This window comes from Rhinoderma darwinii, chromosome 1, assembly GCF_050947455.1.
Source record: "Rhinoderma darwinii isolate aRhiDar2 chromosome 1, aRhiDar2.hap1, whole genome shotgun sequence".
Lineage (NCBI taxonomy): Eukaryota > Metazoa > Chordata > Amphibia > Anura > Rhinodermatidae > Rhinoderma > Rhinoderma darwinii.
The window spans coordinates 324,161,606-324,175,427 of NC_134687.1; the positions used below are offsets into that span (position 1 = coordinate 324,161,606).

Here is a 13,822-nt window from a genome sequence, read left to right on the forward strand (position 1 = left end):
TGTTCTCGCTCATCAACTTTGCTGCTACTGTATCATGCTGCGGATTTTCCGCAACGAATTCCGTTGCAGAAAACTCAGTATTTATGCAACGTGTGAACGGACCCTAAACCCCTTGGTAACAAGTCTGTTTCAATCTTTGCTGCTTTGTCTTTTAGACAACTTTTTTTCTTTACAATTATTTAATGCCACATCACTATGGTCTTGCTTTAGTAGTTTGAACGCTTTTTTCTTAATCAATTATTTCCCCCCTTATGGTTTTATTTAACCACATCGGTTTCATCCTGTTTTGAGCTAGTTTATTCCCATAACTAATAGATTTAAAACCGGACCTATTTAAAAAGGGTTTTTCCCTTTTGTATTTTTAAGGACATGAAGGTCATCCCTTAGCCCATGTAAACGGTTTCCTTTGTTGGACCTGCAGGTTTCTGCCCCCCAGTTTATATCAGGGTAGTTAAAGTCCCCCATAATAATGATCATCTATTTGCTTTATTAGTTGATTTTATGCTTCTCCATTATACTTGGAGATTTAGAATAACGAAATACTGATAGGGGTTTGTTCTTTCTCCCTGCCCTTATTTACACCCATAGGGAACCCACATGATCATTTCCTTTATAGATATCACGCAGGATGGGTTTTAGGCCACATCATGGTCCGCGATTACAGGCACGACCTGTCCTATCTTTTGTGGAGGCTTTCTACAACCCAGACACCTTCCCACAAACATACGTAAAGGTGTCAGTGGTCAATAGAAATGAATGGGTCTGCAATTACGGTCTAAATCTACGGTCGTGTGCATGGGGCCTTAGGCAGGATTTTACATATAAGAAAAAGCATTCCCCCTTTCTTATTAGTACAATCATTCCTAAATGGACTGTAACCCTGCATATTAACAGCCCAGTCATAGTAGGATAAGTGAGACATGGCTGGAGGATAGCTATGTCACAATTCTCCTTCAACATTATCAACTCTAACTCCTAAATCATGTTATTGAGGCATCTGGCATTAGTATACATGCACTTTATAGGTTTATCCATAGCACTTTTCTTCTACCCCATTCCTCTATTCCACCCCTATGTTAATTTCTCAGCCCCAGCTCACTAGCCATGCTGTCCTCCCCATTCCCAGTTTCAACACTCCTCCAACCTTCTAGCCATCTTTTCCCCCCTACCGTAGAGTCTAGCCAACTGAAAAGGTCGGCCCAGTTCCCCAAGAATTCGAACTCTTCCTACCACCAATTCCTTAGCCACGTCCCTCCTTAAATCTCTCGCTCTGGTGCGACACAGGTAGTATTTATGAAAATACTACATTTGAGGTCCTTGCCCTGAGCTTGTTACCCAAGTCCCTGAAATCTTGTTTTCTTTCACCTACCTCTAACTTTGTGCCAAGGTGCTCCATGACCGCTGGGTCTTCACCAGCCCCTCCCACTAAATCGGTCAACCAGATCCGGCGAACCAGAGCACCCGAAAGACAAACTATTTGGCATTCCCGGTCTTCGGGACAGGTTGCCCTATCTGTTCCCCTAACAATAGTCTCCCACTACCAGGACCTGTTTAGCCTTTCCTATGCTCAGATTCTCCTCCTTACAGGAGCAGACATTCCCCTGGTTGCTAGAGCAGGTGTCTAGCTGCAGCAGTGCTCCCCCTGAACGGACGTCCCCCTCATTCGCCAACTTGTTGGGGTGTTCCAGATCAGGACTAGTCTCCCTGACACGCTTTCCTCTACCTTCTGTTACCCAGCTAGCTGCTTCATCAGCCTGAACATCCATGCTACTATCCTCCCCTGCATCTGCCCCAGTGAGTGGTTCTCAGTGAGCAGAAAACTCCTCTCCATGTTGTCAATTACCCGCAGCATTGAAAGTTGCTCACTTAGATCCGGAATCTGGGCTTCCAAATGGGCAATTCTCACACACCCTTCACAGCAGTATGGTCCCTTAAACGGCTGTTCAAGGAGAGCATACATGGCACAGGATGACTTAAAAAGGAATGGGTTGCTATATATATATATATATATATATATATATATATATATATTTTTTTTAGTTAATTAAATTGATTACACATTGTTTTAATTTTTTCACAAGTCAGGAAATATTATAAATTAGATTCTAATTTATAACATTTCCATGGGCTGGTCACTAGAGGGAGCAGTTCCCGAAATTGCAGCATGGTCAATGTGGTAAAGCAACCTCATTGCTTTATGCTGCAAATTTGGGGTAGACACACTCTAGTGTCCTCACACAATCCCCCCTCCCTTATTCTGGCTAGTGCCAGGAGGAGGGGGGGGGGGGGTCAAATCTTCAAACCTCTTACACGGTGTGCCGCCATTTTCTGAGCGAATGCACAGTGTAGGAGGATTAGATACAGTGCTAATCAGACAGTATAACACTAACATAACTTACCTGCTCCTGTCGCCGCTGCTCCTATTCCTTGAACATATGGCCGGAAGTAGTCATTTGACTGTCCGGCAGCAGCTTCCGGTCCACATGAAAATGGCGCCGGATTTTGCTCTGCTAACTAGCTTCGTTTTGGTCTGTGTGGGAGCGGCGCATGCGCCGTTCCCACACAGACGGCGTACGCTGCAGTGAATGGAACGGCTCCCGTTCGCATTCTCTATGGGGATGTATGTGCCGTATTCCATCTCTGTATGTGTCGTTAATAGACACATACAGAAATGAAAAAAAAAATAAAAAATGGCAGCCCCCATAGAGAAGTAAAAGGAAAGAAAAAAAAAAAAAAGTAGAACACATTAAAATACATTTTATTTATCATACTAAAAGCAATATATATATATATAAAATTTATGACATTCCCTTTAATGACCAACTGGTCGTGTTTTTACTTTTTACCAACTGGGCGTTGTACAGAGAAGTTTATGACGCGTCATACACTTCTCATTGTTCCAGCCCAGCTTCTTTCACTGCACAATCACACTGTGCTGTGGATCATGCTGGGCTGGAACAATGAGAAGTGTAGGACACCGATTGGTCAGCGTCATACACTTCTCTATACAACGCCCAGTTGGTAAAAAGTAAAAACTCGCCCAGTTGGTCATTAAGAAACTAATTCGCTAATTAGCATGAATCTAAAATTGCTCATAACTTCAAAAAATTATCGTTTTTCAAAATAAAAACCACTGCTGTTATGTACATTACAGCGCCGATCACAATATGTAGGAGATAGGGCACTTATAATCTGGTGACAGAGCCTCTTTAAGTACAAGTGCCAGGAAAAGAAAAAACCCAAACAAAAAGGAGTAATGCGATTAATTGGTTATCTACCCGTTTGTGCTGCTTGGCGAGCCGTTGCTTAGCATCCTCCAACTCTTTCTGAATTTTTTGGACATGTTTATTCATTTTTCTAATTGTGGAGTGTAGAGTTTCCCAGATGTATAACCTATACAAAAAAAATAAAAAAAATAAAACGCACTTAAAATAAAAAGTTTTGCACAAGTAGAGTAACACTTATGGACTATAATATAAGAATGGTCTAATAAAATAAAAGTTTGCCCATCTGCATGCTACACTATGACAACACCAAAGGACGAAGTACACACAATGCAGCTAAAAGTATGTGGACAGCAGATAATCACATACATCTGTGTTTATTGAACATTGAAGTTATGGGTAATATGGGATTGGTCTCTGATTTGCAGCTAAAACAGTCCCCACTTTTTTGGGAAGGCTTTCAATTAGATTTTAGAAACAAACGCTTTAATGTGGTCAAGCACCGATGTTGGGCTTTGGACCTTGGCTCTTTGTCACTATCCCAATGGTGTTGAGATAAAGGCTCTGTGCAGACCATACCAAAGGGACCTTACTTTTCAGCAACAGATTGTGGAAAGTGCTTTCCTGTTTCTGCATCACACGCTGCAATACACAACAATGCTTACTATGATATAGAGAATGGTGTGCTTTAAAGACAACCTTTTGCCTCCCCATACATGTGCAGTGAGTGCATCATATAATGGGGAGCGCTGAACAAACCCTGGGGCACTTTAATTTTTTTTTTTCTACCTGCCTCCGTTATTTAGGTATCATGCAGTTATATTTGGCGCCCAATATTTAACAAACCCCCGGAATGGTCAAGGGGGCGTGTTACTATGGCTGTGACACGGTCCAATCAAATATGGACAGTGCCATAGAAAGAGCTAGGAAAGAGTGTGCGATTGCAGTCTTTTCACCCAAACTGGCAAGGGTGTGTGTCACTGCTACGGAAAGTGTAAGAGCTGGGAAGCGCTTGCACAGTCCGTAGCAGAGACACGCCCCCTTGCCAGTTCGGCAGCCAATACAAAACTGATCTCTCGCAAGAGCTGAAGAGATGAGCGCACTCTCCACTCCACAGGTCTTACACTGTCCGTAGCAGTGACACGCCCCCTTGCCAGAAGACTAATCTTGAAAGCTGAGAGCACACGCTCTCCTCACTTTTGCTGTAACACTGCCCATATCTGATTGGACAGTGTCATAGCCATAGTAACACGCCCCCTTGACTGTTCAGGGGGTTATTTAAATATCGGGCGCCAAATATAACGGCACAGATATCTAAATAACGGAGGGAGGTAGAAAAAAAAAGTAAAGTGCCCCAGGGTTTGTTCAGCCCTCCCCATTACATGCTGCACATGTATGGGGAGGTGAAAGGTTCTCTAAGATTTCCCTTCACTGAAAGCACAAGAACTCCTCTGAAGAAAGTTGCTCATATGAGACAACCCCTTTATGCACTTAGCAGGAAGTGTTCTCCGATTGACTTACCTAGTAAAGTCTTGTGATAACTGCGGGGAGAAGATCCAGTTCGCTACAGCAGCACAATCTACAACTTGTGTTCGGATCATTTTATCCGCCAGTACTGCAATCATCTGCATTGGAAAAAAAACATTTAAAAAAAAATAAAATCTAAAAGTAGCATGTTTTTTATTTTTAAATCAAATGGTTATTTTTTCAACTCTTATGGTCATATAGAGGATTTGAATTATAACCTTGAGAACAACCAAAGAGCCATCTGTAAAACCCCACCTGAGGATGATTTTTCCAGACATCATAAACAACTCTCAGAATACAGAGCTTCCCTTCCTCAGTGTCAGACAGAGCTTTAAAGACTTCATGAAACCTTAAATAAAAATCATGTACAATTAGTGCCCATAAATAACAGCTGGTAGATATCAAGTCCAGTCTGTTCAGCGATGTGACATGTTGGTGCTGTCCAAGCAACAGGAAAGAAGTCATTTTCCTTACTTTGCGAGAGCACTAAATGAATGGCTAAATGATTTTGAGGCCAAGTTGAGCAGGGACTGAACAAACACCTCTATTTTCAGTGGATTAAAGCTTGTTCTTTCATCTGAAAGAAAATAACATGCAGTTTTTATTTGCACAGTGTAAATTGTACTTTGTGTCAAGATAGAATGAACATATTTTTTTTTTATTAAAACAAGAAAATAGATAAAAGTATAAAACACATTACCATCATCTTCATCTTGGTTAGGGTTTTGTACATCTTTTAAAATATTAAAAATATCTTCACTGACTGCCCTTTTTTTTAAAGAATCGGTCAAGTGAATAGCAATGGCATATCCAGGCAGGGCACCTAAAGTGTGTACACAAAATGCACACATTATACAGTACAAATGTTATTTTAAGAACACAGACAGCAACAAAGACTTATCTATAGAAAGAGTCTTTCAAAATACAACAAATTGTCACAATTTATCAAAACGGAGCACATGCCATGATATATTTGGCGAAACTTGCTCACCTCATGGCTGGTGTGCATTTACACCAAGATTTTTGCATAAAAAAAAACCAAAAAAAAAAACCTGACAAACATTTAACAACTCTCCTCTAGACTTCCCATATACTGAACGTAAGCCTTATTGAAAAATTATGTTTGCCTTTCACTTACATTGGCTTAACGCCGGCAGATGTGCGTCACAGCAATCTGACATGGGCTCAGGAGCTGAACCCGCACCATATGCAGTGGGTGCCAGCTGTTTTATACAGCTGACACCTGCCTGCAAAAGCCGTGGCTTACGTAATACTTAATGTGATTTTAGTCTGAAGGTCCCTGGATTTCTGAGCTACTTGAAGTGTGTCCTCTGACATGTCAAATTGCGAGAGCGCGCGAGCTAGAGAGCGAGATAGAGAGGAGGGAGGTAAACTTTAACATGGACATTCGAAAGGGTCTTATTTCCACATAAAGCTTTAGGGTATGTGCACACACACTAATTACGTCCGTAATTGACGGACGTATTTCGGCCGCAAGTACCGGACCGAACACATTGCAGGGAGCCGGGCTCCTAGCATCATACTTATGTACGATGCTAGGAGTCCCTGCCTCGCTGCAGGACAACTGTCCCGTACTGTAATCATGATTACAGTACGGGACGGTTGTCCTGCAGCGAGGCAGGGACTCCTAGCATCGTACATAAGTATGATGCTAGGAGCCCGGCTCCCTGCTCTGTGTTCGGTCCGGTACTTGCGGCCGAAATACGTCCGTCAATTACGGACGTAATTAGTGTGTGTGCACATACCCTAAGAGAGTTAAACTAAAATAGTCATAAGCCGTACATACATAAAGAATAGACCGATTCATAAAAAAAAAAAAAGAAATAGCAACTTACTGCTACTCTCCTCTCCATATTTGAATACACATTTCGGCTCAGCTGGGTACAATGCAGAAAAGGCGGAAGGTACAATATCCAATATGCATTGGTAGTAAGAAAGTCTAAAGATATTCATAAACAAAAACAGGTGGTGAAACACATATCAAGGCAGAGTTCACACTTTGAGAAAAGATTCACAGGAAAACTACAGCAGTGGAAAAACCTGCAGCATCCAGGAGATTACAAAAACATGAATGATATTTGTAAAAATCTCGTTTACCTTTTGCATTTAAAAAAAAAAAAAAAAAAAAAAAAATAAAAAAAGTATACCTAGAGTTTCCTGCAGTTTTTTTTAAAAAGACCCAAACCCTATGACATGGCAGTTTAGCCACAACTACTTCAATGGAAAATACAGAGCATTGGAAAACTAGAGAGGAACAGCGATCAGTTTTATATGTGCCAGTAAATTGCGTTTTTCTGTTGCAACAGTTATATTACACTGGTCAATAATGGTTTAGAAACAAAATCAATTGTAATTGCCCAGTGTAAATTAGCCCTTTAAAAAATAAAAGTTGTCAGTCAATTCGAATATTAAGAGGGAATCTGTCTCCAGGTTTATGCTGCCCTATCTGTGGGCAGCATAAAGTAGTGCCAGTGACCCCGAATCCAAAGTTGTATTACTTTGTCCATGATCAGCAGTTTTTCTAAAAATCACTTATAGCCCATAGTGATGAGCTGCAGCTAGACCCATCCACTGACCACTTTTTCCCCATACCGTGTATAGGGAGAAAGCGGTCAATCAGCGGCGGGTTGGCAGCTCATGAATATAGAGTACAACATAGCAATAGTATGTTACATCGAATAGTGCCATAGAAAAAAATAAAAATTACTCTTCCTGCAAAAACAAGCCCTCTTACTGCCATGTCGACCGGAAAAATAAAGAAACGCAGGGGGTGAAAAAATTAACATGAAAATAGGCTTGGTACTTATGGGTTTCAAATATGAAAGGGATACGTTCAAGTTACATTTTAAGCAATATATTTTATTCGCTGGTGCTAGATCAATCAACTACCTCATGCATTTTTCCAAGACTTCCCGAACAAACTGTGGTTTAGGTCTATCCAAGTCCTGTGAAAGACAATCTGCCCTGAAATACAAAGAGACATTAATAACCAGATATAGTAAAACGGTTGTTATGCATAGAAGACTTTAAAAGGGATTGTTCAAGAGAAACCTTCACTATAAGACTACATGCACACGACTGGAATTTATGGACCATAAACAATGGATTAGTTGTTAGTTTTTTTTTTTAAAGGTCCATGTGACATCAAATGTCTCCTCCGCATTACTTGGGTATATTTTATAGGTTTTCACATCGCGGGCGAGACTGAGCCACACGGACAGGAATAGGATATTCTCTAAGTCTTGCAGCTCTGTCCCACAGATCAGTGGAAACCACGGTCATGTGGATGAAACTATTGGAAATGAATGGGTCTGTGTGCCATTTGTTGATAGCACATGGATGTAAAACGGTCATGTGCATGGGGCATAAGGGCCTGCAATGTTTTAGTATAGTTTATGATGGGGCAGAAAGAAAAGAATAAAAAGGTTTACATTTATTGAAAAAAACTATCTAAACATACAGCTGGGTCAACTTTATGATCAGCATTTGGCAGGACCGTCAGTGGCCATGTTTTTTTGTTTGTTAATAAAGCACTTACCAATCTTCCCAATTCCATCTAAACTGAAAGTTACTCAGGTGGTGAGAAAACCAATTTATGAACCTGTAAGAAAAAAAGTTTAAAAAAAAAAAAAAAAAAAAGTTTACATTTCTAAAACATGTTAAAATCGAGAATTGCACGTCACATATGCAGGTTTACAGAAATTATCACGTAGCACAGTCATTCCAGAATATGCAGAAAAAGACACACACACACATATATATATATATCTATATATATCTCTCAGGGTAGAAGAAAAAAAGCAGCACTTCGTATTTCTATATGTTGGTGCTATGCAATCCGGACCTCGATCCAATGGTCCTATAGATATAGGTCCTTGAAACATGGAATAATAAACCACATCTTTGTTTCACATCAACTTGGAGCGACACACACACACACACACACGATTTACCTGTCAATACAAGTCACATTCATTGTATCCAAGCGAGTGTACAGCATTTCCGTGGCTTGGGCAAGCTGTTTGTCATTAAAGAATACAAATATGCTAAAAATTGTTGGTAAAACAAAAACATACTACACCTGAACATTTTAAAAACGGAACGGAATTAACTAGCTACACCATGACGAAATGACAAAGCAAGCATTAGTGGACAAAAAGGGTTATAAGAGATCGGAAAAGCCAAATTTATCAAGGACTATATCAGCTTCCTTCACCAGCATAAGCCACCTACACATAAAATAGTTTGTCTCATGAAGGCAACTCTTCTACATGCCTATTAAATGGACATCAGAGAGGAAGGTCCACCATTCGGGATTCCCCTCTGAGCCAGAACAAAGTGCCGCTACCCATGACCAGCTCGCACTCTGGTGGGCTCGAGTAATGTCACGCTACATTTTCCCTCACAGCTGTTTGCTAGGGATTCATGCTCTTATCTAAAAATGCATGGTCTCGAATGAAACTACCTCTTTAAAAACATTTTGTTTTTTTAAAATGTTTTTATTAACCCTTTCAGGACCGAGCTCATTTTGGCCTTCAGGACCAGCCCGATTTTTTTCAAATCTGACATGTGTCCCTTTATGTGGTAAACACTCTGGAATGCTTTTACCGATTGAAGCGATTCGGAGATTGTTTCCTCGTGACATATTGTACTTTATGCTAGTGGAAAAATTTGGTCAATAAATTCATTGCTTATTTGTGAAAAACACCAAAATTTTAACATTTGCAAAAATTATGATTTTTCAAATTTTTAATTTATCTGCTTGAAAGACGGACAGTAATACCACACAAAATAGTTACTATTTCACACATTCCATGTCTACTTTATATTTGCATTGTTTTTTGAACGTCCTTTTATTTTTCTATGACGTTACAAGGCTTTGAACTTTAGCAGCAATTTCTCACATTTTCAAGAAAATTTCCAAAACCTATTTTTATAGGTACCAGTTCAGTTCTGAAGTGGCTTGAGGGCCTTATATATAGAAACCCCCATAAGCCAGCCAATTTTAAAAACCACACCCCTCAAAGTATTCAATACAGCAGTTAGAAAGTTTAACCCTTTAGGTATTTCACAGGAATTAAAGCAATGTAGAGGTGAAATTTACAAATTGTCTTTTATTAATCCATTTTTCTCTGTAACAAAAGGTTTTACTAGAGAAACGCAACTCAATATATATTACCCAGATTGTGCAGTTTTTAGAAATTCCCAACATGTGGCCCAAGTGTGCTAATGGACTGAACCACAGGCCTCAGAACCAAAAAGGAGCACCTAGTGGATTTTGGGGCCTCCTTTTTATTAGAATATATTTTAGGCACCATGTCAGGTTTGAAGAGGTTTTGTAGTGCCAAAACAGTGGATACACCTCCAAAAAGACACCATTTGGCAAACTACACACCTCAAGGAATTCATCAAGGGGTGTAGTGAACATTTTAACCCCACAGGTCTTTTGCTTAATTTTGTGGAATTAGTCTGTAAAAATTAAAATCTAAATTTCAATAAAATGTAGAAATTATACACTTTTACAAGCAATAAAGAAAAAGAACCCCAAGATTTGTAAAGCAATTTCTCCCGATTACGGCAATACCCCATATGTGGTAATAAACTGCTGTTAGGACGCACACCAGGGCTCAGAAGCGAAGGAGCGCTATTTGGCTTTTGGAGCTCAAGTTTACTCAACTGGTTTTCGGGTGTCATGTCGCATTTGCAAAGCCCCTGAGGGACCAAAACAGTGGACAACCCCCAGAAGTGACCACATTTGGGAAACTACAGCCTTAAAAAGAATTTGTCTAGGGGTATAGTGAGCATTTTGATCCCATAGGTTTTTTGCTGAATTTAGTGGAATTAGGCCGTCACAACTTCTATTGTTTTTTTTATTCTTTTTACGGCGTTCACCGTGCGCTATAAATGACATTTAATTTATTCTGTGGGTTGATGCGATTACGATACTATATGTATATAGGTTTTTTATGTTTTATGGTGTTTGCACGATAAAATCACGTTTTTAAAAAAATAATAGTTTGTCGCCATATTCCAAGAGCCACATCTTTTTTTATTTTTCTATCAGGAAAGCTGTGTGAGAGCTTGTTTTTTGCGGAACTGTAGTTTCTATTGGTACAATTTTTGGGTACATGCGACTTTTTGATCCATATTTATGAAAATTATTTGGGAGCTGAAGTGACTAAAAATAGCGATTCCGGTATAGTCTTTTAATTTTTTTTTTGTGGCAGTCAGCCTTGCGGGATAAATTACATTATATGTTTATAGTTCAGGTCATTACGGCAAATTTTATTATTTTGACATTTTACTTTTGTACATTTTTTGTAACTTTAACTTTTTTTTTTTAGTCCTTCTAGGGACTTGAAGATCCAATTATTGGATCGTTGTTATAATACCCTGCAATACTTATGTATTGCAGGGTAATATACCTGTCAGTTTCACACTGACAGGAGGCAAATTAGGTCCTGCCTCTTGCAGGACGTAATCGCCTTCAATAGATGGCAGACCCGAAGCCTTTCTTAGGCTTCCGGTTGCCATAGCAATCGCCACCCGCGACAATCGGCCCCGGCAATCGTGTAGCGGGGTGCCGATGTTGCTATACCAAATGCGGCGGTCACTATTGACTGCCGCAATTAAGGGGTTAATCGGTTCGGATCACCGCTGTGATCTGACCTGATGTTTCCCCCCAGTACTAAGGCTGCTGTACTGGGTGATGCCGGGCTGCAGGGAGTGCCTGTCTGCTCTGTTAGGAGAAAACGTAGATTAACGGGCTGCAGGCACAAGGACCAGCTCTGCAGCCCGTTAATCTACGTTGGGTGGTCGGGAAGGGGTTAAGATTATACACATTAAACAATATAAAAACGTAACAAGACATGTCCTATTTTTTTCACAGACCCTTCACACGCCCTTCAAAGCCTAGGTGGGAGCCTTGCAAACCTGAAAGATTGAAGCTTGGCAGCTCGAAAAGGAGAAACCTTAACTTTGGACAGATAGGTTCCCATAATCACAGACCGATCAAGCGAGCAATGGCAGCCTGCAAACCCTTGTGGGAATCACAAATAGAGAGTTAGAGCATTTGAACACTCCGTTACAGCAGAAAGATGTATACTGCTTTAACCACATTGAGACAGAGAGTACCCTCCCTCATTGCTGTGAAAGACAGAGACCATCTTCAGGAGAAGGGATGGGACAGAGGCAGACCACCACCTAGACTCTGTGGATCACGAGGAAGGCAGACTTACAGGACAGTGCGGCCCGTTCCAAAACCCATCTGATGGAAGTAATGGCCACAAGGAATGCATCCCTCCAGTATAAGAGAAGCAAAGGGTCATGCAATGGCTTAAAAGAGGAAGCCTGAAAGTTCCCAATGAGCAGGTTAAGATCCCGGGGCTCAGTGGGATACCAAAGAAGAGGAAAAAATAAAAAAAAATAAAAAAGTAGGGGGCAAATCGGAAAACATCCGGCAAGACATAGGTCAACATTCGGTGAAAAAAGGATGGAAAGGGCAGAGACCCAGCCCTTTAGAGAAGCTAGGCCAAGGCCTTGATCTAGAATGGAGTGCAGAAAGGACAGAACAGGATTCTGGGGGTAAAAAACACACAAAGGGATAGAAACGGCATTGCTCACAATAATGGAAATGGGCAAGCATTGATAAACTTGCCGATTGTGGTTTCCGGGCCTCGAGCTAAAACAGTTTGCAAGAGGTGTATAGCATGATGGAAGGAGCTAAAAAGAGTTTACTCAGTGTCCACCTGCAAGTTGCAGCAGGTATACCCAAGGTCATCTGTGCTTTTCAATGACACGGACAAGAAAAAAAAAAAAACTAAGTAAAAGATGCAGTCTTTATTTCTCGTGCATCATAGGCTATTATTGTAGAATAGTGTAGAGGCTCTTGTGTATACCGGTTTTAGTTGATGTAATATTTATGGGGGCCTGCCACCTGGGTTCCTTCTTCCCCTCGGTTATGGTTCCCCTTATACAGCCTACATTTCCCTTTATGCCTCTGGCTTTAGATGGGGCAGTCCGATCACACTGCACTTGCTCTGCGACCTAGGTTAGGACAGCAAGTGATAGATCAGTGACATAGAACTTCTGTCCCCTAACTTACACTACAAAATTTTAGTGTATCCTTTGTGATGAAGTATCAGCCTGTCTACTCTGCCTCCTGCTTGTTAAAGATTCCTCCTTGCCAGCTCTTGCTAGCAGGAGACAAGGGAGCACAGTTAGAATAGAGTCCAGTGTGTTTCTATGAGATGCTGCTTCTGTGAGTGGTGTGTGCAGACAGTGAGAATCAGGGGAGTTTTAGAACTCTGCAGTTAATCATTATAAGGACTCATATCACTGCAATGATATCTTCTGCAGCACTCTATGCATGGAGAGGCATAGAGAGGAACAAGGAGAGTTGAGCTTGGTGGGGAAGGGCAGCAACTCAGAGCTGCCAGGTGGGATTTTATAAGAGATTATGTAATCATGTAGTTCACAGGAAGTCAGCCACACAGTAGAGACTGACCTCCTGTCTACACAGGAGAGCAAGGTCTATATTTATGGTCAGACTGGGGACCACAGGACAGCTGCCCATAATGAAAGTGTTAAGAATGGATGCAACTGAGCTGGGAAGAAACAAATGACACCGCTAGAATATTGCTGATGAGTTAGCATTATATGTGGGAAAAGAAAAAAATTTGCAGAAGTGCTTCTTTAACTCAATACAATGAAACACACATGAGCAAATACCAAGCCATATTAACTATAATAAATAACCCAGACCTTGACAGGCGCTTCGCATCAAAGCGTTTATTACTCTTTTGGTTATGGTACCTTGTCACAGTAAAAAGTATTCTATATAATTTAATATTTTATGGGGCGAAACCATTTTTTGCAAGTTGTTAATAAAGAGCTAACTAGCTCACAATCTAATTCTACTTCAAAAAAGGATACTACTTGCGGCAATGATCCTGGTTGTAGCTTGCAAAGCTCAATTAACAATGTAGTGTACATGACCTCTATATGTGGTGGAACCGGAATCTGAAACAATTCTCCAAAGATAACCTAGC

The 13,822-nt window shown here is 40.7% G+C and overlaps 1 protein-coding gene across 1 annotated transcript in view; it reads right to left on the reverse strand.

The window, feature by feature from the left end:
- Positions 1 to 13,822, reverse strand: part of NCBP1 (nuclear cap binding protein subunit 1) — a 47,657-nt gene that overhangs the window by 5,203 nt on the left and 28,632 nt on the right. The window contains exons 11-20 of the mRNA XM_075825629.1: positions 13,707 to 13,817; positions 8,726 to 8,790; positions 8,311 to 8,373; positions 7,662 to 7,736; positions 6,608 to 6,711; positions 5,452 to 5,574; positions 5,226 to 5,328; positions 5,007 to 5,100; positions 4,746 to 4,849; positions 3,279 to 3,393 (exon numbers count right to left, since the gene is read on the reverse strand). Of these exons, the coding sequence (XP_075681744.1) occupies positions 3,279 to 3,393; positions 4,746 to 4,849; positions 5,007 to 5,100; positions 5,226 to 5,328; positions 5,452 to 5,574; positions 6,608 to 6,711; positions 7,662 to 7,736; positions 8,311 to 8,373; positions 8,726 to 8,790; positions 13,707 to 13,817 (957 nt within the window). The remainder of the gene's footprint in view (positions 1 to 3,278; positions 3,394 to 4,745; positions 4,850 to 5,006; positions 5,101 to 5,225; positions 5,329 to 5,451; positions 5,575 to 6,607; positions 6,712 to 7,661; positions 7,737 to 8,310; positions 8,374 to 8,725; positions 8,791 to 13,706; positions 13,818 to 13,822) is intronic.